This window comes from Watersipora subatra, chromosome 6, assembly GCF_963576615.1.
Source record: "Watersipora subatra chromosome 6, tzWatSuba1.1, whole genome shotgun sequence".
NCBI lineage: Eukaryota > Metazoa > Bryozoa > Gymnolaemata > Cheilostomatida > Watersiporidae > Watersipora > Watersipora subatra.
In genome coordinates, this window is record NC_088713.1 from 35,500,967 (window position 1) to 35,525,426 (window position 24,460).

The 24,460-nt window shown below is 32.1% G+C and overlaps 1 protein-coding gene across 1 annotated transcript; it reads left to right on the top strand.

Moving 5' to 3' along the window:
• Nucleotides 1-407: 407 nt before the first annotated feature.
• Nucleotides 408-1,061, top strand: LOC137398220 (MAP7 domain-containing protein 3-like). The gene has a single exon (XM_068084325.1). It carries the CDS (start codon nucleotides 408-410, stop codon nucleotides 1,059-1,061), a length of 654 nt encoding a protein of 217 aa, XP_067940426.1.
• The last annotated feature ends 23,399 nt before the right edge of the window (nucleotides 1,062-24,460 follow it).

The window sequence follows — 24,460 nt, forward strand, 5'->3', positions numbered from 1 at the left end:
CTGTTTGTTAACAGTGTTTAAACCATCATAGAATGGTCTTTAAAATGACCTCTGTCTGTTTAGATCTCAAGCTAACTGTTTGTTAACAGTGTTTAAACCATCATAGAATGGTCTTTAAAATGACCTCTGTCTGTTTAGATCTCAAGCTAACTGTTTGTTAACAGTGTTTAAACTAATCAATGTATAAGTTGGGTTTTGATCAAAAATCCAGAATTTGACAGCATTAAAATTGTGAAAGTTTGCAAAAATTGTAAAACTACTTTGTACACCCAACAGCTTTTAAAATAAAATCCTAGTCTTTTTCAACGTTCAAAAAACATCAACTTAATTTTATGGCAGTAAAAACTAAAATTTTAAATAATGTTGACTTTTTGGTACCAAAAGTTTTAAACTTACACGATGTCTCTATGAAGTCAGCAGCTTGTGATGTCTCTATGGATGCAGCTTGTGATGTCTCTATGGATGCAGCTTGTGATGTCTCTATGGATGCAGCTTGTGATGTCTCTATGGCTGCAACTTGTGATGTCTCTATGGATGCAGCTTGTGATGTCTCTATGGATGCAGCTTGTGATGTCTCTATGGATGCAGCTTGTGATGTCTCTATGGCTGCAGCTTGTGATGTCTCTATGGATGCAGCTTGTGATGTCTCTATGGATGCAGCTCGTGATGTCTCTATGGATGCAGCTTGTGATGTCTCTATGGATGCAGCTTGTGATGTCTCTATGGCTGCAGCTTGTGATGTCTCTATGGATGCAGTTTGTGATGTCTCTATGGATGCAGCTTGTGATGTCTCTATGGATGCAGCTCATGATGTATCTATGGATGCAGCTTGTGATGTCTCTATGGATGCAGCTCGTGATGTCTCTATGGATGCAGCTTGTGATGTCTCTATGGTTGCAGCTTGTGATGTCTCTATGGCTGCAGCTCGTGATGTCTCTATGGATGCAGCTCGTGATGTCTCTATGGATGCAGCTTGTGATGTTTCTATGGCTGCAGCTCGTGATGTCTCTATGGATGCAGCTTGTGATGTGTCTCATCGCTTCTCATCTCTTTTATCATGATACGCAAAATCAAAGGACACGGCAGTCGCATTGCTTCATCGTCATAAACTACAGGCTTTCCATCGCACTCGTCATTATCCCGGTTATGTTCAAATCTCGAGCAGTTTTGCTAAAATACATTTGATTTAAGTTTGGCATTAGCTATAATAGTATAGAATCAAATGTTTGATGGCTTCATAACAGGGGGAAATTAGCGACTGGTTTATCCCCGTTTGAATAAATGTTTGGATAAATCTAAACATTTATTTTTGCTGTTTACAGGTTTGCTAATTTCTGTTAGAAAAGTTTAACTAAGAAATTTACACCCATTTTGGACAAAACGCTCCAGTTAGGTTAGCTACAGTGAACTAGGCTTTTTGAAAGATTTTGCTAAAAATCAAAATTTTACAAAATCACAGACAAATGTTGCAATTACTTTTGAGCAACTTCCTAATTGCTTAGTGGATAGAAACAAGTCTGCTGGAAATAAAATGACTTTCATGATTTTTTCAAATTAAAGTTCAAAGGAGTTTTAAACTTTTTTGTAGAAAATTTTAACAATAAAAATATGGCTCTTGAAGTATTTTGACGGATCAGATTTTTGCCAAATTTAGTCTAAATTTTGGCTAATTTACAAAAGATTTTATTTAGCTAAAATATGTTTTTAGCTAGTGAATAATTCTCTGTCAAGGTTTCCTTAACTTTTCTGAGCATTTTAACCGCAATGAAGTTTTATCGATTTTAACCTTAAAACATCCAGGCAGTCAGATCACCTCAAACCTCAAAGACAAATGTAAATGATAAAAAAATATCAACATTTTTTGATGAAATCTACTAATATTTTGTGCATCTTTTAACCCGTGAAACAATATTCAATATTTAATCTCCAGTTGTGCGTGACCTTGCCCGAATGACAAAAAGCCATTTCTGCATAGAAATTACAAGATCTCATTGTTCGTTACCTGCTAATCCCCAGCAGTTTAACACGAACACTTAAAAGTTAACATCAGGTATGCCATATAAAAGGCCTATAGCCTTACAAGCAAAAAAAGTAGACATCAATGAAGCAAAGGAGCACCTTTGCTCACTAATTTTGCATTATCCTGTGGGCAAAAACTATGTCTAAACTTTTGACATATAGACTTGACAGTTTGTTAGTTAGTTAGTTGACTATAATAGACTTTAAAGCTAACTAAAGTTTGACGAGCAAAGTAAATACAAGTAGACACACATTTACAACTCCATGATCTGTTATTCAACTTAGCTGAAAAATAAACAGCAGATTTCTTACCTCGAATAAAAGTATGCAATCATCACCTCAGCTACGGTCAAAGGCCTGCTTGTAATTTGATAATTTATCGTAAAAATTATTTTTCTGCCAGGAAAAGTCTTTTCATCTACCTTCAATAAAAGTAAAGTTTTATTATAAAAATATTTAAAGCTATTTTATAAAATAATGAAGAAAAAGAAATATTCAACCACATTTTCAAATTAGAAGTTCTTTCATAGAGCTTTATTATTTTATTTATTTTATATTGTTTTTATAGAATAAGCATTGAGCATGGTCAAATCCGTAACATAATGTTATGTAGCATAACATATCAATGGCATATTATAATAAAATACACTATTGTATACTAAAGCATAATATATTATACTACAACATTCCATAGCGTAAAATAATACAGTATAGCATTATATAACATAACCTATATATATACACATATACTGTATATATAAATATAAATAATATTTATAATATATATTATATATAATATATTCTATAATATATATTATATATAATATATGTATTATATTATATATGATACATTATATATTATAATAATAAATAGTATATATTAAATATACTATAAAACACTTATATATATATAAATCTCAGTGCTTGTCATTTTTCTGTTGGTTGGTTGTGTTGGTTGGTTGGTCATTCATGTGTCCAGTTGAATCAATAAATGTTTAGGAACAAACAAACCAGCTCAACCTGGATTTAAACTCGCAACCTTCCGGCTGCTGACTGGTGTAATAAACCACTAGGCTATGTGTCCGTGGCAGCAAATGGTTGTGAACATACTTATCCACCTGCCAATCTTTAATTTTGATTTGTTAAAAAATCCTACTTTAGCTCGAATGCTTAAAAATCATGATGCAAACTTTTTTCCAACCACTGACCTAAGTTATGATAACAGCTATTATTGTAGTTCTCTTATGGTAGTTATTCAAATTCATTGGGTAAATAAACTTTCCTAGTTAAAAATAAATTTTCTATGTAAAACCTTTTTATTGCCTGTGCAACACTGGACATTCAGCTAGTATTGAATAGTATAGCATAACATAATATACAAGTTATGAGAGTTATAATGACGCAATGCAAAGCATTATGTTATAGTATGTATATTTTTAAATTTTTATAAAATAAAATGATTAATATTGTTGCTAATATTACTCCAATTTTTTTTTTAATAAGTATTATTACAATTATTATGAGTTTGTTTTAACTTTTTATTACTGTTGTTATCATTACTCTTGTGTCTACAAAATAAAAGTAGTTCTACTTCCAGCTAATTGAAATAATTGGTAAAGCAGTTAATAAGTATATGTGTTTAGGTTTACTGATAAATTTCAGATAGATTAGTTATTTATAGCAAGTGTCAGTAATTAAGAGAAAGTACAGTCACCACCTTATTAGCTGTAATTCAGGCAGAAATAATAAATGACACCTTGGAATTTCCAAGATTGACCAAGAATCTCCAAGAACTGACTAGTTCTTCATCTTGGAATTTCCAAGATGAAGAACTAGTCAGTTGGACAAATGCCAAGTCTGTAAATAGTTGAGATCTCAATACGTCAGTCAAACCTTAATAAAATATTTATTTTTTGAAACAACAGAATAAATCGTCGCTAATCAATTCGTTTAAATTTTTTCTCAACGATGTACTTATAAAACTTATAAGGTACTTACCATGCCAATTGGGATTCTGGAAAGAAATGTTATTCATCTGTTGTGTTATAGTGTGTAAAATGAAGCTTTGGATTATTGTGTCTTTGAGACCGAATTTTAATTTATCTCCATGCTAAAAAAACAGAGGAAATAAACAACAAGTTTCAATTGAGATGTGTAATTAAACAGGTTAGACAACAAACTACAGACCACAAGTAATTGTTTTTAGCTGTAAATAGTGAGCTGGCTGTGATATTCCGAAGGGATATTCAAAACTTCTGGATCTTTAAATTTTTAAGCAAAAATACCTTTATTAGTGTTTAAATAAAGTCATGTTCTCAGGTTTTTAAGCTTTTTCTGTAACAAAAATAATAATTAAAAACATTGTTTTTTGTTGCAACTTCTTTTTAAATAGAGTTCTTTTTCTGAACTTCTTTCTCATTTTTTGTTGGTGTAATTATAGACAGGGCTAATGTCATATTGATAATGACAATATGCATAAGCTGCTCTGTCGATGTTAATATATTAATGAAATGCATCGTCATATATCAAATGACAACAAAAATGTGATTTAATAGCAAATAAAAAGTTATATAGTATCACATAAAATAACATAGTATCAAATAATATTGCACCAAAACAAATTTATCTTTAATAAATTCTTTTTAATAAGATAAGCCATCGTTGTGAATAAATTTCTGTAATGTGATAATCCTACTTCAATATTTCTAGAAATATAAATTGGATTTGTCTCCCATGTTTATGTCATTTACTGTTGTATTTGCTATAGGTCAGCAACATTAAATAGTGAGATAAAAGTAGAGAGATAAATAAACATCTATATTTTCGGTTTTAAATATATTTTATATATTCAGCATATTTTATAGTTTTACTGCGTTTTTGCACTAGAAAACCCGTCTATCCAGACTCTATGTTAGAAGTGCAGATTTATTAATTGATAAAATTTTGTATATATAATATTAATTAAAAAATAATGGAGGGCATGCTAGATACCAGATATGCCAGATATGCTCGAGTCAGAGACACTAGACCAGCTGCTAACTCAGTGCTGCAAGCATTTTTGCTTTGGAACCTGGCACTCTTTGTTACAACTTTAGCCCTGTTCATCTGAGGCCATAGTTACAGTTGGGAGTAAAGATTGTATCACACAGGATTTGAACTATAGAATTCTGCTTGGTAGCCAGGCATACTACCATCGGCAGCACTCGAACACTTTGCCACATAGCGGCTACTACAAATTTGTGCAGATAGTTATTACACATGATGATATCTCACGGCACATCAAACTGCTAGGGTACTAGTTGATGGTAAGTCATCAACTGTATTAGGCAGGCCAACTGCATCTGTTGGCTAGCCTCTAGTAGTAGATTATTTTGCCACAAGCACTCTCTCGCAGCCAGCAGTCATTCCTAGGAAGGTAGTGTTTTTCCTGGTGTAAAAGCACTATGCCATATCGAATACAATTTTCTGAACCTCATCAGATTAAGGGTTAGCTGGCCTGCTTGGCTTTGCCAACAAAAAACTTGCCATGCTGCAGCACACCGGGTTGTCTGCATAGTATCTATGACATATGAGCTCAACAAATGCCATTATAAACTAGAACCTTTGCTAGTCTTCTGCACAGTCAGAGTTCATCATGACTAATAACTAGGTGCATAACTATCCCATAAAGTGGTAAGGCGGCTGAGTAGGGTAGTTGATAGTTCGCTGGTCTGTAAAATGAAGGCTTTACATTCAAAGTAATTTTTTGTTAACGCTGTTACCATGGCTACATATAGACAGACATTATAGCTGTAATGAGCTGCAACTCATTACAGCTCTTACTGTAGTAAATGCTAGTACTGAAGTAGGTAGTAGTAAAGCTATCACTAGCTCTATGCTAACTAATTCAATGTTACTATACTGACAACAGTCGGAAAAGCAGGGTGCATTGAACAGGATTTGAACTCACAGCTTCTGGTATTGTAGCTCCACACTCATACAACTGATCCAATCAAACCCTACTGGTATTTCAGAATAATTGTACACCTCATGATCTCTCGAGGCACACCAGACAGCTAGGGTACTAGTTTTTACTATAGTAAGAGTCGTGTCCACCTATCTGAAGCTGCAGTTGAAGATATGAAAAAAGATTACATCGCAGAGGATTTGAACTCGCAACTATTATGATTGACAATTACCAAAACAGTATCACAAGTTTTAATTTCATGCCGGTCAATGTGTTTCATTAGCGATATTTACTATTTCTATGTATGATATAGTTTATGAAACTCAGTCGGGATAAATTTACTTTGCTATATTAACCCTTTGAACAAGTTTTTATCGTTTTAGCTTGAATAATGGTGAAGTACTGTTTTTTTCTGTTTGATGACATTTGATTTAGGTTGCACGAGTCTATGCTTTTTTAAAATTTAACTTTGAACAATTTAGTTAAAATTATATACAGATGTTGCACATTTTTACTATTTTAAATTTAAATTACATGTATAAATAAAAAGGCTAAATCAAAATATTAGCCTTTTACTTTTTCAATGCTAAGTTGAATGCCACAAGTTCAAATCCCGTTTATAAGCATATTTTATCTTGACCTTTTACTGTGGCTTCAGATATACGGACGAACAGACACCACTTATAGTAAATATGTAGCCTTTTACTTGTTATGCTCTGTTGTTCTCTGAGACACACTGTTTGTTTAACAGCTGCTGAACCCAAGTACATTAAGTCATCGACTTACGACCTATGACCTTACGACCTATGCGACAAACATCCACCCGACTTTACGATCACATCCGTAGGAAGGTCAGCAGCTCAGTTCAAGGTATGGCAACAGCCAGTCTTCATTACTTTCGCTTAGATTTTTCGCTATTTTCTCATTAGGTTGAATTTTTTCTCCTACACGATATCAACAATAATCTCTCAAAATTAAAACTTGGCAATTTGTGTAGTGATTATATACATTATTAAGAGATATACGTTGCTCGTCATAGCAAGTTTAGTATCGTCGGTTATGGTAAAAACGGATTCGCAAACAGATAAATAATAAAACATTAGTTAAAAGTTCGAAGTTTACTAAAATACATACTCAAACTTTCTTCAAGTATGTGTTTAGTAAGCTAAATTCATGTAAGTATGATCAGAATCGACAAAGGATACAAAATCGTCTTACATTCAAATCAACTTTTGAGCAGCGGGAACCAAACGTGGTCATAGGTCAACGATTTGCTGTATAGGTTAAAATCAGCAACTTCTTTTCTGTGAAATTTCACTTATACTCATAGAGCTAACTATACGTAAAGGTCATTGGAACAGTATTGGAGGTCAGTTTAACACTTTTGGCAGACAATATAAAACACGTTTAAAACATAACAATGCTTTAAAATGTTGCTTCAATCTTAGAAAGGAGAGTGTTTTGTGACAAAATTCTTTACTATAATAAGAGTTGTGTTTATCTGTTCAAAGCCACAGCTTGAGGTTAAAAAAAAGATGGCTTCGCACGGGTGTCGAACCTGCGCTAATTATGTATATTTCGGAGTTTCAGAATCTATGTGTACATACTTATTCTCCGTAATTTATTGGCACACATGATGATCTCTCACTACACTGGTGACTGTCAGTTTCCTAGTTTACTGTTAAATTTATACTCTCAGTCATTGACAGTATGGCAGTTTGTGCTTTTTCTCGGAGAGTAACTTTGGTTTCTATTTAATGATATTGGAAGTTTCTCTTTGATGTTCGCTTTTTCTCTTTGCTGATATTTCCACATTCTTTTTGCTGCTACTTGTGCCTTCTGTTTAAAAATATTTGTGCTTCTTCTTTGATGAAATTGGTGGTTTCTCTCTAATGATATTTGTGCTTTTATTCAGTGACAAAACTGCAGATAAAATATTAAAAACCAAATAATTTTTTATAATATGGGTTATAGTAGCAGCTCATAACTTACGTATAGATCTCAGGATTTGTTGAGCGATGTTTTCTACTAGATCTCCAAGTCGGTTCATTTCGTTCCATAGAGCCTGGAAAGGTAGAGCCCACAGATCTTGGTTTTCCTCCTGAACTTCTGCTTCTACTTCTCCTCTTGGTAGGAGCTCTTCAAAGCCAGGGCAAAACGCCTAAATAAATTTTTAATGTGTAGGTCATTAAACAGGAAGTACTTGAACAATTTAGCAATTTCCTTGAGAAGTACCTTGAAAAGCAACTGTCTGCTGCTTTACACAATATTACCATTTTGTAAGCATTATGAACACCTGATGTCACCTTACCTTGTTTTGCAATAACTTAGTGTAATTATTTGTTGATATTTTTCTTGACAACTTGACCTGTGATGCTTAACAGAAAGATACAAAATGGTAAGTACCATAAAGCCTTTAATTGAATGCCACGGCACTCTATTTTTTAACCCTTTCTCTAAAGTGGCGGTCAATTGGAGGTGGAGTTCAAATAGAAGCTGGCGTTAGATTTTTCAAGTGGCTCGTCAAAATGTTGGGAAGATAAATTAAACCCTTTTATGGGTGAAGCGAATGTCGCCTATATTTTACCCTCCTTTTTCGGTGGAGCGATACTAAACCTTTTGATGCAATAAATCTCTTAACTTTCTTCCAACTTGTTAAAGATCTTTTTATAAATATGCATTGACAAACCGAGAAATATTCCGACAAGTTAATATCTATCGTTTGCGATTAACCTGCGATGATATGATAGCCTGTGTCCTGCTTTGCAGTTTGTTAGAGCTTTCAATTTTTTTATTATTTTAGACTTTAAAAGAGATTTTTATTTTATATCTATATTTACCAGTGTTGCATAAATGTTCATTGCACTAATTGATATGTTTGCTCGCAGTTTGCATCCAAAACTAGCTTTTTATGCACACTAGAAAAGGAGTTATGAGCCGTGATCAATTGTAAGATCAAATTACTGCAGTGATGCTATCAAATAATATGCTATAAATCTTCAGATGTATAAGTTATATAATGATAATCTATCAACTGCTACAAAGATATATTGATGAACAAGAGATATAAACGAACCATACTTTTATTACATGCACAAACAAAAATTAAAGTTTTTAAAACTAAAATACTGGCATCATTTGCTCATATCGCTGCATTCTGATTGTTGCTTTTGATGGAAAGGAAATTTTCTGATAGTCCAATACATTTCACAATGTTTTCGGACCTCAACTATTCTTCTGCAATGCTAAACTAGTTGATATTTGCGTCCAAACAATTTTTTGGCAAAGCAAAACTTTTATGCCTTGAATTCAGCACAAATGCAACGTGTAAATTTTTGACTAAGAAGCGTGTTAAGCTGTTGCAAAAATGCTTCGAAAATTATGAAACCTGTTTTTCTAATTTAACTTTCATAGTGACAAAGTAAATCTATTTGCAATTTATAAGTACTTTTGAATGCACAAATGATGAATTTTGAGCTCTTGAAAGTTGTAAAACTATAAATTATCGGTATAGTGAATATTCAGATAAGCGGAGTCTGAATATTTTTAGCAAATATTGTCTATGTTTAGCTGCGTAGTCGACAGCTGCACACTAGTTGATAATCTGTTTTAGTATAAAGGGAAGAGATGTTTGCCCATTTCAAAGCCTAGAACAAGACTAACAATAGCCTTAGAAGAAGCTTGTCATTTAGTTTCTATTAGTTGATGGAAATTTTCAGAGGAGAAGACAACTTCTTACCCAGCCTCCTTCATCTAGAAGAAATCGCCTAATACGGCCAGTGTTTAGTGCTTCAATGCACCAGAGGAGGTATTCGCCGCATTTGTCATCCATGCGAAGTCTTGCTGTGTGGATAGCCAGGTCAACACTCATCAGTATAAACTAAATACATAAAAGGGAAGGTGTTTAAACATTGCAGAACTGCAGTCTAAAGAAGGTAACTTACCTATCACAACAGCTCCTAAGACACTATATACCAAATTACCAATTAAGGCCCATGCACACTATCACTCAAATTGACGATAATATGTGCGATTGACCGTAACAACGGGCTGCTATGAGGTCATTTTGCGATGAGCTGCCAACGTAATTGTTGCTAGCAACGATGCGATGAACTTTCAACATGTTGAACTTTGACACCAAAGATCGCCACTGTTAGTTTCCTGATTGGCTGTTTGTTGACCACAACGGATCCAATTTCACCAGCTGTGGATATCCATGTCAATTCATATTCCCAAGCATGGCAAAGAACTACACCAGTGATGAATTACATAATCAAATTATTAAAGAGAACAAAGATGACATCACTAATGTAATTTTGTAATTTTTAATTGGTTGTTGATTAGCAGTCACCTACAGCTGATAGCTAATAGTATGTACACCTTATCGTTGATGATGACATACAAACAGCTAATGATTGTAGTCCATTGCACAGCTAAACGTTGCACGGGCCCCGTAGTACACGGGCCTTTATCCTTTCTAAAACTTAATTTTGAACAATGTAGTTAAGATAATATATATAGATGTTGCACATTTTTACCATTTTAAATTTAAATTAAAACTATAAAATAAAAAGATTAAACTTTTACTTTTTTGATGCAAAAATATAAAAATATTAAAAAAAAAATTATTTAATTAAAAAAATATAAAGAGTTAATGTTGAGGTGCATCAGTCTTGAGTAAATAAGTCAAAGGTCATCTTGATCTCTTAAAAACAAACCATGCTCAAGATGACTAAAAGGTTCTATACTTGACGATTGTGCTGACATGCAGAGAGATTTGACCATCCTTATTTGTGTCCTTAAATACCGTTATTACAAGGGTCACTCAAAAATGATGGAAAAGGGGAGTCAACTCCGCAAGGGCATAGAACTTGGTAATCTTATACATATTTTCTATAACAAGAGCAGTGCCTGCCCGTCTGTCAGTAGCTACACTAAGAGCGTCAAGAAAAAAGATTGTACCACAGAGGAATTGAACTCAAATACCAAGTTCCTTGGACTCACTAAACCACGAAGCTTCCTTTCCTCATTAAGGAACAATCATGCATATCATGAGCGATCATGTGTAATGACTTTAATGATTGTCGTGTCCTAGTATTGAGCAACTGTGCACATAGTTATTACATGTGATGATCTCTCACAGCGCACGGGACTTTCAGAGTGTTAGTTATTATAAAACTAATATGGTAACTTTGCTTGAAAACGGTTGCACTGCAGAACAAGCACATATACTAATGAAAGTGCTATAAAAAAAGTGCATTCTACAGGTTTTTCAACTCATTTCCAACAGTTTTGTCAGCTAAAGCTCTACCAATTGCGTGGATATGTTGCATTCTTTAATTGTATAACTTTACTTTAGCAAATTCGAAAGCTGAAAATTATCATGTGAATGAAGAATTACATGTATAAGACCCACTACAGCTTATTTCAGGTGTAAAAACAAACCAACTTCAAGCATTTTCAGGCTAAATTTGGCTCCAAACTTCAACTTCCAGTTTTTATATATATGAGTCACATTATATCTGATTAGAAACTCAAAATTCCATCTTCGCACGCATTAAGGATGATTGTCCGCGGTGAGCGCATTCATGTATTTTTCTGTGAACCAATTTGCTTTGAAAATAAAAGAAATTTTTGGCATCACATGGCTTAATTCTACAAATGCTGTAAATCCTTATAAATCTTAGTAATTTTTATCACTAAACCCTGCACTGTCTTCATGAGTCTGTCTGTTACTATACGTAACTACCATGCGTTTACACATATTTTGGCCAAATTCATCCAAATTTCACAGGAATATGGGTCTTTTGCCAGAGCACCAAAACTGTTTGGTTTCAAAACTCTATCTGGTTCCTGAGAATCGGCTGAAATATCGACCAGTAAGCTACTGGATTAAAATGGTTATTTCGTACAATAATATTACTTCTAATAGCTTCTGACTACTCAGAGAAACACTGGGATTCACATATGCAATAGACACCGCTATAACATTTTAGTGACATCAGATGTACAGTAAACATCCCTATAACATTGTAATGACATCACATGTACAGTAGACACCCTTATAACATTGTAGTGACATCAAATGTACAATAGACACCCCTATAAAATTGCGGTGACCTCACATATACAGTAGACCCTCCTATAACATTTTGGTGACATCATGTGTACAGTAGACATCCTTATAACATTGTAGTGACATAATATATACAATAGACACCCTTATAACATTGTAGGGACATCACATGGACAGTAGACATCCTTATAACATTGTAGTAACATCACATATACAATAGACACCCTTATAACATTGTAGCGAAATCACATGTACAGTAGACATCCCTAGGGCATTGTAGAGACCTCACATATTTGTACAGTAGACACTCCTATAATATTGTAGAGACCTCACATATATGTACAGTAGACACTCCTATAATATTGTAGGGACCTCACAAATATGTACGGTAGACACTCCTACAATATTGTAGGGACCTCACAGATTTAGAGGCGCTCTTACAGCATTTAAGGAGATGTCATCATACAAAACATTCGTATAGCCAAAAATTTGCAAGTAAAGCATTAAAAAAACTGTGATTACAAATTATGAATTATGCCATGTTTATAAAAAGCCTAGACTACAACCACTGAGAAAGCAGTTCGAAGGAATCGCATGAACATCTACAGTTCGGTCTGTAGCTGGCAGTTGCAAAAATTCATATTGCATTAAAAGGAATAGCAAAAATATTGTTTACAAGGAAGTGTTGTTTTATAAAAAAAACTATTTTTTTTAGAAAACAAATATAGAAGTTTATTGTTTATATGAATTTTTTGAGATTTTTATTTAAAACAAACATGATCTGTCATAGTTTGCCAATTATTTCTGATTTCCCACAGCTCTAGTACTCCCGCTTGCGTGATATGATAGAGTGTGTACTATAATAAAAGCTGGGTTCATCTAATTTTCCGTCCTTTCGTTCGAAGCCAAGCTCAGAGATTAGGAAAAAGGACATCCTGCTTCAGGATTCTAACTCGCAACCTAACATAATGTAATATCAATTTTGCTTGCCTATCATGCTATTTAAAGCGGTATGCACAACTGATCCAACCACATAAGACATGAGAATTGGAGTTGTCACCTTTTTGAAGGAACTGATAAAAAGTATTAAATTTGCTTGAAGTTGTCTTCCCATGATTAGCTTGTTGATATTTGGACTAGTTTCACAACTTACCATGAACCAGAACTCCCAGCTAACATTTTCTTCTTGCTCGAATTCATGTACGAATTCATTATACCGCTCCTCTGCTTGTTCTGATGTCAGATGGAAGTCATTTCTCTCCATAGCAGTTCTGTATGCAGCTCGATACACATCCTGATCTTTTACTACCATCCCTGTTGAAGAGTTTTAGCTAAATTAGTCGTGGGCCTCGGAGAGCAAGATCAAAACACAAAAGCATACTCAAAAAACTGCAACTCAGAATCGGGCAAAGACATAAAAAGGCAGCGATGATGCCAGCACTGTAGTGTATGAAACAGTGCTGTACTACAAAGAAAAAAGCAATCATATCTGTTCAGGAGCAAAATATAAATTTCGCTATACTTGAAGGTAAAACTGTGGTCATTCCTCGATTAAATTCAAAATCTATAGCTAAATGGATACTATTTTCATATATAATATAAAAATAGTATATATTAGACATATTATTTTTATATTATATATAAAATAATATATTTACATTTATACATATAAAAATGGATATATTATTTTATATATAATATAAAAACAATATAATTTAAACATACATGTATTGTGTTTATAGTATACAAAAATAATACTCTTATACATATAAAAATAAATATATTATTTTATATGTAGTATAAAAACACTATAATTTAAACATATTACTTTGGTAGTATATAAAATGAGTATATTTATTTTTATACATAATATAAAAACAACATATACTAAACATATTATTTTTATATTGTATAAAATTAATATATATATTTTTAATGATATAAGAATAAATATATTATCTTTACTTAATAGTGAAAATGCATACAAAAATCAACTTCATGTTGGTTTGTAACACATGAGATGAACTATTAGTTATATATTACATTACTGATAGATGTAAGTAGTACAATAAACTAAAATAAATATAAAAACAGAAGATTGAATAACAGAACAAAATAATCTGGTACTGCAAATATCAGTTAAAGTGGGAAAGGCATCCCTCAGCAATGTAAACGCTTGTGAACGAATGCATGTATTGACTAGAAAAAAATAAGACATCATTGTCATCATTTATATAAGGTATTCATAGACTATACGTGTACATGTAGGTGGTACATATTTATAGCAATAAATCACAATTTTTCCACCCTGTGTTAGTCTGTTAGTCTGCGTAAACACTGTGTTTCATATTTTATGCCAGATGTTGTCCTAACTTCACACACATATTTCTTTTGCCTTTCACAAAGTTGCCAAAAATTTTGATTTGGAAAAACCATCTCATTCTTGAGAGGCAGCCACTTAAGCACCCACCTGGAGGCTATCAGAGTGAGAATATAAGATATACTGGCAATCACTGAGCTTACTGTTAGTATTACAATAAATAAAACATAGTATAATATAATATAAAATAATATAATCATTATACCATAGTATAATATTTAATATGTTATATAGCATGTAAATATATATTTTTGTTTATAGTTGCATGTATATAAATAAATTGTATATATATTATTATTTATGTGTTAAATATATACATGTATAATATATATTATTTTTCATTATTACAGTGATAATATTTTTATAAATGATGTATATTATATAAATGAGAATAATTAATATCATATTGATATTATATAGTGTATAGTATATACATCATTATATATTATATAATATATAATAATATATATTATTATATAATATCTATAACTTACAATATATTATAGTATAATATTTAATATAATATGGATTTATATATCATTTATAATTATATGAATAAGTAATATTTATGAATAACATAAAAATGATATATATTTATATATTATTTATATAATATATTTTTTAAAATATTATATAATTTAATGTGACTTATTATATTTTTTATAATATAGCATAACATAATAAAGTAAATAAAGGGCTGTTATTCTTGTCACACCATTAAATTAATTGTAGATAATGAGAGGTTAGCAAATTTACTGGTAATTCTTAGGTTTCATCAATGATATACAGCTCCCCAAGCTCCGGCGACGGCTATCATATGGTCGGGGTTTAATGATCATGCTCTGTTGGGATTATGCTAGCCTGGGTTTCGGAGCTAACACAATTCTCGCGGGGCGGTCGCGTTGCCTTGCTAGGTTTTGGAAAACACTTTCATTCCATTAGCTCATTCAGTCAGTAGCCCTTTTTTTCCTAGTTTTTAATTAATATTTTGCCACCCCTAATATAAGATGACAAAGTCTTTCATCGTTGTCACATTGTTTTACCTGGCCAATAAGATGGGACAGTCGACAAAACTGTGGAGTTTAGTTTTCATACTCAAAATCTAAATATAAAACCGAATTTGAGCTATTTTACGATTGCGAATATTAATATCGTGATTGCTGTGAATGGCAAATTACTGATCATAACGGTGACAATATTGGGCAACTATATTTACAGTATTTGACAACAAAATGAAACCAACAGATCCTCAAAATAACCACTATTCATAATATCTGTAAATTTACAAGGAGCTTTATTTAGCATTCTTGTTTTTTCAGATGCCGTGTTCGGATTTATCCCAACAGAGCTCGTTCATTAAGCCCCGTCGATATGATGCCCGTCGCCTATCCTTGTGGGGGCTGTATATCATTGGTTTCATGAAAGCACCTTGTTAAGGTTTAGTCACCGATAATGCATCAATTTTTAATACCCACAAAAATTTTAGCTGTGTATACTGCAAACGTCTTTAGTTGCATAAAAGAGTTGATCAAAAAACTTGCAAAATAAATGAATAATATATGTGATATTAGCTTTTTACAGGATTTTCTAAGAAAAAATCTTTTTCTTTTTAGGATAGTTTGAAGTGCTATAATTCAAATATAAACGATTTTGATTGGTTAACCAGAGATAGTGTAGTGTGCGCATCTGCTATTTAAAAACTACACGATACTAAACAATGCTGGAAACACAATGTTTCAGCTGGCAACAGCACCTTCTGTTGATCGCAGCTTAGATTTTAACTTTTTCATTACTGCACTAAAATCGAAATTCTAACCAAATTAATTAAAACAGGTTTTTAAAAGGTTGATGTAGTGCTAATAATTAAGTAATACAGTATCTCGAGAACTAGTACAGATATTGTTTTACTGTAAAATGCATCTTAATCAAAACAGAATTCTGCACACAAAAAAGTATTAAAATGTTGGGTGAATCCCAAAATCTCGCAAAATTTCTGACGGTTTCTTTCCGTTGAGCAAACGCTGTAAGTTTCTTATTGCCATGACAACAATGATCTGGTTGTCCCGTTAAGGAAAATACAGGATAATTAAAAATGGAATTTTGAGCCAAAAGATTTTTGATTGGCTGCATGTGAATGGTTGATTGGTTTGATTGGTTGATTGGTTGCATGTGAATAGTTGCAATAAAAGTTGATTGGCCTAGCTAAAATGTAGGCTTCGTAATGAAAAAAATGTAAACCCCATTGATAAGCCAATACATCGGCTTACGTTCTGTACTTCTATTAATGCGAAAACTGATACATCGGCCTACGGTAGCGAAAGAGTTAAAAATTCTATGATATTCAACATTGCTGGAAATAAAGACATCGCAACCAGCCTTCACAAGTATGATCATGTTTTACTTACGATAATTATAAAGGCTTTCAGAGACCCTTCTCGCGACCTCTGTTAATTGTACTGGTTCACCTTCATACTCGTAGTCAAATCGGTCTAGATCCAACCCATAGTGATCTTCCCGTCTATAAACAAACAACGAACTTAAAACAACAATAATAATGTTTAATAAGATAGTTTTTTAAGATGAAATTTCTTTATAGGTCAGACTGTTTGAAAATAAGTTTCATCAGGCATTACAAAAAGAAAAGCATAGCAGATTCATCAAGTAATCTATAGTAGGTTTATAAAGTGATCTATGGATATTCATGGAGTAATCTGCTAGATATTTATAGAGTGATCTGCAGCAGATTAATAGAGTGGTCTATAGATATTCTTAGAGTAATTTGCTGGGTATTTATAGAGTGATCAATAGCAAATTTATAAAGTTATATATGGATATTCATGGAGTAATCTACTAGATATTTATAGAGTAATCTATTGGATATTTAGAGAGCGATGTGCAACAGATTTATAGAGTAATCTATGGATATTCATGGAGTAATCTGTGAATATTTATAGAGTGATCTGACGCAGGTTTGTAGATTGATCTATAGATATTCATGGAGTAATCTACTTGATATTTATAGATTGATCTACAGCAGATTTATAGAGTGATCTACTGTATGGTAGATTTATAGAGTACTCTATTGGAAATTGATAGATATTTTATATAAATATATTTATAATAATTTTATCAAAATTATCACTTAATGAAATTTGATTTAATAATTTAATTTACTTACATGTAAATGTAAACAATAAAATTAAATTATTTAATTAAATTATCAAATAATTTTTTAAAAATTGTTTTATCAAAACAAAATTGTTTTAATAAAACTAAAATGATATTTTAATAAAGCGAAAATAATATTTTAATGAAATAATTATTCTAACAATAAAAAATAATAAATATGTGTGGTATATAAATATACATCAGAGAATTTATTCTGTAATTTAAAGATATGCTGTGACATATACTTATATTTGATCAAGAAGTCAATATATCATTATAGGTTAATTCAAATTATAGATCTATCTAATAATTATTATTACTAGCACTAGCAAGATTGAGAAGAATATCACAATAAAAAAAATTTCACATGCATGTCAAAAAATGATTTAAAACAAACATTGTTTGTACGGTTTTTTCATTTTTGACTTTTTTATACCTTTAGTGCAAAAGCAAATCATCACCCTATTATACCTGCACTTACAGAACTTATAGTGCGTAATATTTGGGCTATTTGGGCTACAGTTTCTCACGCCTCCATATTGCAAAAAATAGCTTCTCTGGTGTATGGGTGACGCAAAGTACCAATCTAGATAGGTCTAGTTGGAGGTACATGAGAAAGCGAATTTATATTAAAATCCATGATTTAGAAGGTTTTTATACTTCTAACATTTGTAGGCAAAGATAACCAGATGCTTGCTACATGACGGATTTAGTTTACGAATGTTAAAAAGTTGCAACTGGGTTTGTATTTTGTTTTTCGATAATCAGAGTAATTACTGTACTGATGCCTTCAATAACAGAATCACGTCACAGGTTCAAGACCAGCACATAGCAAATTTTTTATGTGACTCTATATACAAAGCTGAGTTTCTATTATTTCTGTTTTTGTAATTGTATTTGTAAAATTTATCAAATTTGAAAATTTTGTTAAATTTAAAATTTAATAAAATTTTAATAAATTTTAAATTCAAATTTTTTTTATTAATTTTCAAATTTTATTCAATCTAAACTGAAAAATTAATAACACTTAATTAAATTTAAAATTTACCTAGATTTCATTAAATTAATTTAAAAATATGCCTGCTCTAGTGCTGAAAAGACTGTCAACAGCTTTTCAATAATTACTACAATAATAACTTCAAAGATGAAGTTACACCAAATTTTATCAGGATGTATAAATGTATCTTTATAATTTGCAATTGTTTTATGTTTCAGATGATCTGACTGCCAGGATCTTTTAAGATTAAAATGATAAAACTTGATCACTAGTTGTGATCGTTGCTATATTTGATATACGCTACATATCGAGTCAGCATTACGCTTCTAGTTTCTTTCAGCCTCTTTAAAACTATAGACATCATAATTGCGCTGTCGCTTGACCTGAGTGTTTTAATTTGTGATCAAGTTTTACTGTTTTAAGTTTAAAACATCTTAGCAGTCCAATCACATCAAACCTCAAAAATGATTGCAAATAATAAAAATACAGATAAACTCTACTAAAATTTTGTGAAAGTTCAACTTCTATATATATATTTCTCAAAGTATGTCTGTCTGTCATTCCGGCTATAGCTATAGCGCACAGTGATTATTTTACTGTGGCCACGCGTGACAATGCCCCTGTTTAGAAATATTTTTTCAAAAGGTTCGATTACTATATCTGGGGTCAAGGCCAATTCTTCTCGCGTGGACAATTATATTGTCTCTGTATTGTATTGTAATTATTAATTCTCCATGTTCAAGATTTTTATTTTGTTTTCTCAGTTCATATTAATTGTAACATTACCGAGTCATCTTTTATTGTAATTGTAACAACACCGGCTTAATTTAGCTATTACTTGCTAATTATTTCACATTTAAATCTAAACCTTTCTATAGTCGTTTTATTTGACCTGCATGAAAAACTTTCCTCATGATATGAAGTTTAAAAGTTGTTTGACAAAATTGTAAAATCTTTACAGTTGTTTTTATTTTCTCTCTCAATTTATTCCAATTGCACAAAACTTTTCTCATGATATGTAGTTTGAAATGTGGAATGGCAAATGTTGTTATATGTTATATACAAATCTATTTTCTGACCAAAATCCTTTTAATTACTCGGGCAACGCCGGGGAGCACAGCTAGTATATATATATATATTTTTGCTATATATATACTAGCTTACTCAACATACTATTGGCAAGTGGCAGACAACTAAATTACCAGCCACTGTTTAAAAGCTGTTTTTAGTACCGGTGCAACGCCAAGCATTTGTTTAGTTATTTATAGTACTAAGACAGGGATGAGGAGATGGAATCTTATGAATTACAAAATAATTCCTACCTTCGGTGGAAGTATGCAATGATCACCTCCGCTGTGCTTCGCTCAAATGCCATGTTTACTTTTGTCTATTTTATTTGCTCTTTTTTAAAGTTTCTTTTTCCTCCAGGGAAAATTGTGCTTCTTGAGAGTCTAAATCAATGGCCGACAATGCAGCTAATAAGAATGCTGACAATGCAGCTAAAAGGTATGCTGACAATGCAGCTAAAATATTTTGAGTAAAAAATATCTCAAGCCAATGGTAAAGAATAAAACTCGACAAATTTTCCTACTTGAGAGAAATACTTGTATTATACATGTATATCATACCGTAGATATGCATTTACGGATACTATTATGACATTAATAAGATTAAAAAATTATTATTATGTGTTCTATAACAAATATAAAATAACATATTATAATAATACAAAATACAAAAATTAAAATATACTACAAAATAATTTTATTATATGTACATGTATTATGTTATACCATACAATATTGTATTAGGCTACATTATATTATTTTATGCAATAAAGGGTTAAACTGCATTGTAATGTATGGCATTATGTAATATTATATTGTACCATGTTATATTATATGATATAATATATTTATTATATCATATTGCATTATATTGTACTATATAATGTTATTCTTGTTTTGTGTTATCTTATTAATAAAATGGTGATATTGCAGACATATTAAAATGGTAACCCTTTGAATCCACACCTAACCAATGCCGTTATCCTCGCATTGCGTAGGGTGTGTCAAAAATCCTAACGGTCAGTATTCCAGCGTTCACATGGCTCTGTTTACAAAGGCTGTCTCTAAGTAACAGCGTGAACCAATCAAATTAACTCTTGAACAGGATGTTAGATTAACATGTTCACTTCTATTTGTAACAGTTTTTAATCATCTGATCTACTCTTTTCGTTAAAATAACAAATTTTATAAATTTTATTTTATTAATTAAATTTATTAACAAAATTTTCTTAATTCTATAAAATTTTATCAATTTGTATTAATTTTATTTATATTTATTAAATAATTTAATATTATTTTTGGTAGGCCATAAATGATTGTGATACAAATAAAGAATTTTAGATAACTTTATGATAAAGCTATAACTTTCCAGTATATTTTAGGTCATGAAATGAGGATGAACATGTACCTGATGGATACGATCCTACTGTAAATATTTTTAAAAGTTTTGAAAATTGTACGAATTTTTATAGTTTTAGCCCGAATAATGGTGAAATACTTTTTTTTTCGGTTTGATGCTGATTGAATACATTTGGATATATTTAATACAAGTTTAAAAACTTTGGATCGTTGAACAAATTGCCAAGGGTTACCGACACACATTGACAAGAACAGCCGGGATTCAAATGGTTAAACCACAAGGCTTGATGTCAGCATGCATTCACGGAACAACTGAGAAACTTTCTATTAACGGAGAATTACACATTTATATGTGTAATTTCTCCATGTAAACTACTTTATAAACATGTAAATGATTAATAAAATGTATATGATATTTACCATGTTTTTTGTGATTCTTGTAAGAAATATCGTTTATTGCTGGTAAAGCTTTGGATTAGTTAGTATGTCATCGATTATAAACTGCAATATTCAAGTTGTTAGGGTGCCCAAGCTAAAGAACAAACAAAGATTTCACAGACATGAACAGTTTGATCGACATCAAAAATATATAAACATGGATTGTATATTATATTAAACTTTTATTCGGTGACTTTCATTTTGGTATGCAGTTTTGTATGAAATAATATTTTTGCAGAGTTTTTGGTGTCCGCATAAATAAGCTGCTTTGTGGATGTCACCATAGCTAAGGTACTGTGTTGATGACACCATAGGTAAGGTGCTGTTTTGTCGTTACCATAAGTAAGGTGCTTTGTCGATGTCACCATAAGTAAGGTGCTTTCTTGATGCCACCATAGGTAAGGTGTTTTGTCGATGTCACCATAGGTAAGGTGCCGTGTTGATGTCCCCATAAGTAAGGTGCTTTGTCGATGTCACCATAAGCAAAGTGCTTTGTCGATGTCACTATAAGTGAGGTGCTTTGTCGATGTCACCATAAGTAAGGTGCTTTTTTAATGCCACCGTAGGTAAGGTGTTTTGTCGATGTCATCATAGGTAAGGTGCTTTGTCGGTGTCACCATAAGCAAGGTGCTTTGTCGATCTCACCATAAGTGAGGTGCTGTTTTGATGTCACCATAGGTAAGGTGCTTTGTCGATGTCACCATAAGTGAGGTGCTTTTTTGATGCCACCGTAGGTAAGGTGTTTTGTCGATGTCACCATAGGTAAGGCGCTTTGTCGGTGTCACCATAAGCAAGGTGCTTTGTCGATCTCACCATAAGTGAGGTGCTGTCTTGATGTCACCATAGGTAAGGTGTTTTGTCGATGTCACCATAAGTGAGGTGCTGTACTGATGTCACCGTAGGTAAGGTGCTTTGACGATGTAAAACCATGCTAACATATAATAAAACTTAGCAAAGTTTTATTTCAAACTTACTGAATTGATAAAAGTAATTAAATAAATACAGCTACCAAATAATGTAAGAATGACAAAATTTTACAACTTTTCTGTTACTGTTGCTATTGTATTACTACCTCTATGATTCAATTTTATATCTTTATATTTGAGTTTCATTATAGTCGCTGCATCAATGTGTTGCTTCAGAGCAGCTGTTTCATTGATACTATTAACGGCCTTCACCTTTTATACTTAAAGCCATCTTAAATAAATCTTAAACAAATGAAATGGTAGTGGAAGGAATTCATTATTATGAATGGAAGGTTATTGTGATCAGTGTTGGGACTTATTACCATAAATGGAAAGGGGTAACTGTTACAGTTAGGTGGAATTCACCATTACAAGTAGGTGGAGTTTGTCATTACAAGTGGGTGGAGTTTATCATTACAAGTAGGTGGAGTTTATTATTAAAAGTGGGTGGAGTTTGTCATTACAAGTAAATGGAGTTTACCATTACAAGTAGGTGGTTTATCATTAAAAGTGGGTGGAGTTTATCATTACAAGTGGGTGGAGTTTATCATTAAAAGTGGGTGGAGTTTATTATTACAAGTTGGTTGAGTTTACCATTACAAGTAGGTGGTTTATCATTAAAAGTGGGTGGAGTTTATCATTACAAGTGGGTGGAGTTTACCATTACAAGTAGGTGGTTTATCATTAAAAGTGGGTGGAGTTTATCATTACAAGTGGGTGGAGTTTATCATTAAAAGTGGGTGGAGTTTATTATTACAAGTTGGTTGAGTTTACCATTACAAGTAGGTGGTTTATCATTAAAAGTGGGTGGAGTTTATCATTACAAGTGGGTGGAGTTTACCATTACAAGTAGGTGGTTTATCATTACAAGTGAGTGGAGCTTACTATTATTAGTGGATAGAGTGTATCATTACAAGTAGGTGGAGTTTATCATTAAAAGTGGGTGGAGTTTATCATTAAAAGTGGGTCGAGTTTATCATTACAAGTGAGTGGAGCTTACTATTATTAGTGGATAGAGTGTATCATTACAAGCGAGTGAAATCATTACAGTGTGGGTGGAGTTAATCGTTACAAGTGGGTTGAGTTTACCATTACAAGTAGGTGGAGTTTATCATTAAAAGTGGGTGGAGTTTATCATTACAAGTGAGTGGAGCTTACTATTATTAGTGGATAGAGTGTATCATTACAAGCAAGTGAAATCATTACAGTGTGGGTGGAGTTAATCGTTACAAGTGGGTTGAGTTTACCATTAAAAGTGGGTGGAGTTTATCATTACAAGTGGGTGGAGTTTATCATTACAAGTAGGTGGAGTTTATCATTAAAAGTAGGTGGAGTTTATCATTAAAAGTAGGTGGAGTTTATCATTACAAGTGGGTTGAGTTTAATATTCATAGAGCTGTATTATTAAAAGAGGGAGTCACTTACCATTAAAAGTGGGAGTGGCTGGCTATCGCAAGTGAAATATGCTTACGATCGCAAGTAGAAGGGAGAGGCTTGCTATCACAGGTAGGAGAGAGGGATTTACTATTACCGGTAAGTTTTAATTGTGATTTATCACTGTTAGGTTTTGGGATCCGTAGCAAAATTTCACATCAAATAATAGTTTAGACTTGAATAAAAAGTTTCAAACCATTTTACGGTAAAATTACTGTTCAAATTGTTTGTTTTGGTAAAATTGAATTGGTCGAATGAAAGGAACTTTTTGCTGTTCTATTTTTTGATTAACTAGAAGTATCAAGTATTTCATAATTTTGGCATTAGGAGTTGATGTTTTCTGTAAGCAACAACAAAAAGCAGCAAATATTTTAGTGTAAAAAGTGAGAGAAGTACATATGACTTACGTATTGTCCTCATGGCTCGTTCAGCTATATTTTGCATCAAATCTCCGAGGGTGTTCACTTCAGTCCAGAACTCACGCATAAGCTGTCTGAATTGTGACTCATTTTCACGCGCATTTATTTCTCTCCATTCCTCGATGTCAAAGGGTGGGCAAAATGCCTAAACATTGTAAAATACCTAAAGATACATTTCACAAAATCTTTTGA

Bases quoted from the DNA above. Each gene is read 5' to 3' on its own strand.
- LOC137398220 (XM_068084325.1), top strand. From the start codon at position 408: ATGAAGTCAGCAGCTTGTGATGTCTCTATGGATGCAGCTTGTGATGTC.